General features: G+C 43.8%; 1 protein-coding gene across 6 annotated transcripts in view; it reads right to left on the reverse strand.

Annotated features, from left to right (window-relative positions):
* Positions 1-2,132, reverse strand: part of relch (RAB11 binding and LisH domain, coiled-coil and HEAT repeat containing) — a gene marked incomplete at its 5' end in the record, with an annotated part of 34,422 nt that extends 32,290 nt beyond the window's left edge. For all 6 annotated transcript variants that reach the window (XM_079661742.1, XM_079661741.1, XM_079661740.1 and 3 more), the window contains one exon: positions 1,478-2,132. In XM_079661742.1, the coding sequence (XP_079517868.1) occupies positions 1,478-2,132 (655 nt within the window). The remainder of the gene's footprint in view (positions 1-1,477) is intronic.
* Positions 2,133-2,519: the final 387 nt, after the last annotated feature.

Raw genomic sequence — 2,519 nt, forward strand, 5'->3', positions numbered from 1 at the left:
AGAGAAAAAACACTTCCTTCAGCATTTATTTATAAGCTGTGGATCCCTCAGCTGGACACCTTCCAAATGTTTATACAATGACAATTCCATAATCTGGTCTTGTTGCTCATCTTCAACAAAGGAAGTAAACATTCCACTTTCATGACACCGCTGCTATATACTGTGACCCATTTGGAAACCAACACACTGATCCTAGGATTGATGAGGAGGACATTCTCTAAATAATTACTAAAATGGCCGAGCACATCTAATAAATGGGGTGACTGAGATAGTTCCTATCCTCTTACTCCTGGATCTGAGTTGAAAATACTTTCACAGGGCGGATACAATCACGGCAATGGAGAATACCAAGCTGAGTGGTTTCCATTAAAACCTTAGAGTAATTAAAGAGGATCCAATTAAAAATAATGTGCAGACAAGGGCATTTTATAATCCGATATCACTTTCAAGTCACATCCTCCCCTAACAGTCCATACACTTTAAAAGCATTGAGAAGCTTAACTATAATGATGATACCTTCATGGTGTATTTTTGTTTGTATTTGTTGTGCCTTATAGCTTTATGTTTACTGTACATTTGCTCCACTCACCTCAGTAAAATGGCTTAACTAACAAAGTGGTTGTCAGTCACCTTCCCTTCAATGCCATGCTCCTGTGCCTTGTCACCGTTGGGTTAAAGTCTATGGTAATACTACTCCTACTGCTCTAAAGCAGGCTTTATTTATTTGTGGCTTGGGCTGTCACCATGGTTACAATTTGCATGCCATGTTTGAGTACTGGTCCAGACTTTCCAGTGACCATAAAATACAGCAGGTTATTCCTGCACAGAAGGCTGGATGAACACTACAGATACACACCTTTGAAGAATATACTAAAGTAATATGCATGTCCCTGGCCTAGGAGAAACAAGCTCAACAAAGCAACACATATCCCTAAAAGATCATGCAAGAGGATTTAGGTTCAAAACAAATGTAGAATGTAACATATCCTGCTTCATCCTCTTTTGCGAGACATTACATTCCTATTTCCTACTGACTGCAGGCTTCTTTTCAAATTTAAATGTGCTTTATCAGCAAGAGTCCCATACAGTATTGCAAAAGTGACATGTGCAAGCCTTCTCCTCTCCTCTTGTCTCTTTTTTTCCATTCATGTAGCTGATGCTGACTTCTGACCTCTCTCTGGCCTAAGAGCTACTGTGCTTATTACATTAGGATGTTTATCACAGCTCTGTCAAAGTATCACTGATCCATCCTGACAGTGTGGTTCAGCTTAATCACATTAATGTGGTGATGCAGTCAGTATGCCAGCCAACACAGCTGACCCTTTGAAACCCTCTTGTTGGCTAAGGGCCCTGGACCTGGAGGACAGGTGCATAAACCGGATAACGTTAGCAGAAGATCGATTGACTTCCAGCAAACATTAACTAACCAGTGTGCTAACCTTACATTGTAGCTACGTGACTTTCCCTAGGTACTTACTTAGGGGTCCTCCAGGTCCGAGTACCTGGTCCTTGGAAGGCGGAGTGCCGCTTTGTCGCTCGAAGTTGCCGGGGTTAGAGAAATAATCCCTCAACCTCGGGAGCTCTCTGCCAGTCTCCAGCAGTTCTGTGTGAAACTCCAGGGCCGTGAGGATGTACTGGTCCCGCAGTAGCTGTGCAGCGATACCGTCAACAGATATCCGTGTCTCGGCAGCCATAGCGGAGGTAACCGCTACCGATACCGAGCCCTCACCGCCGGGGCTGGTCCGGTTGCTAGACAGCGTCGGAGGCTCGGTGTCTGCGGACGGAGAGAAATGGTTACCGTGCGGAGGCCCTGGAGCCCCGTCACTCGGGCTTCTCTCTGTGTCAACTGTCTCATTGGGGCGCCGTTCAGCCTCTTCCTCAGAGTCACTGAGATTAAACGGGTTGACCGACGCCATTTTTGCACTATAAAGATTCTCAGCTAGCCTGGCTAACCGGACCTCTTCCTGAATGGATGCTAGCTCTGGTTTGGTAGGTTGGTTGAAAAGGGGGAAAATGCAAAGCTGTGATTGGTCAATTTTGAGAGACGTCGTCCCAAAGCCCGCCTCTTTCATGGGACTATAGGAGATGATTGGATAATGGCGAGACAGAAAGGAAAACTGGGCAGGGCACATTTCACAGCTGATAACCTGTGCTAGCTAATGTGTTGTCAAAGAACCACACGCTGTCAAAAATAACGCTTTCCTTTGAAACTACACTGTAACACAAATATTTAGAGAATAAGATCTCAAAGCATTTATTTGACATTTAAACAATTGAAAAGTAGTGCTCGCTATGAAATAAATGTATTTAACTACAATACCCACAATTCAGCTGCAAAGTACACACGTCAACGTAAGACGTCAGAGTCACAACAAGGAAGTGGATGCTCATGTTTTCTTGTACTAAGCTTCTTATTAAGAGGGACAGTCGGTTTTGTAAAAGGACGCACTTAAAGATTACGCGGATCCTGTTCTGTAAATCAAATCCTCTATCGGTCGTGTTATCTGGATATATAATAA

This window comes from Notothenia rossii (assembly GCF_949606895.1).
Source record: "Notothenia rossii genome assembly, chromosome: 12".
NCBI lineage: Eukaryota > Metazoa > Chordata > Actinopteri > Perciformes > Nototheniidae > Notothenia > Notothenia rossii.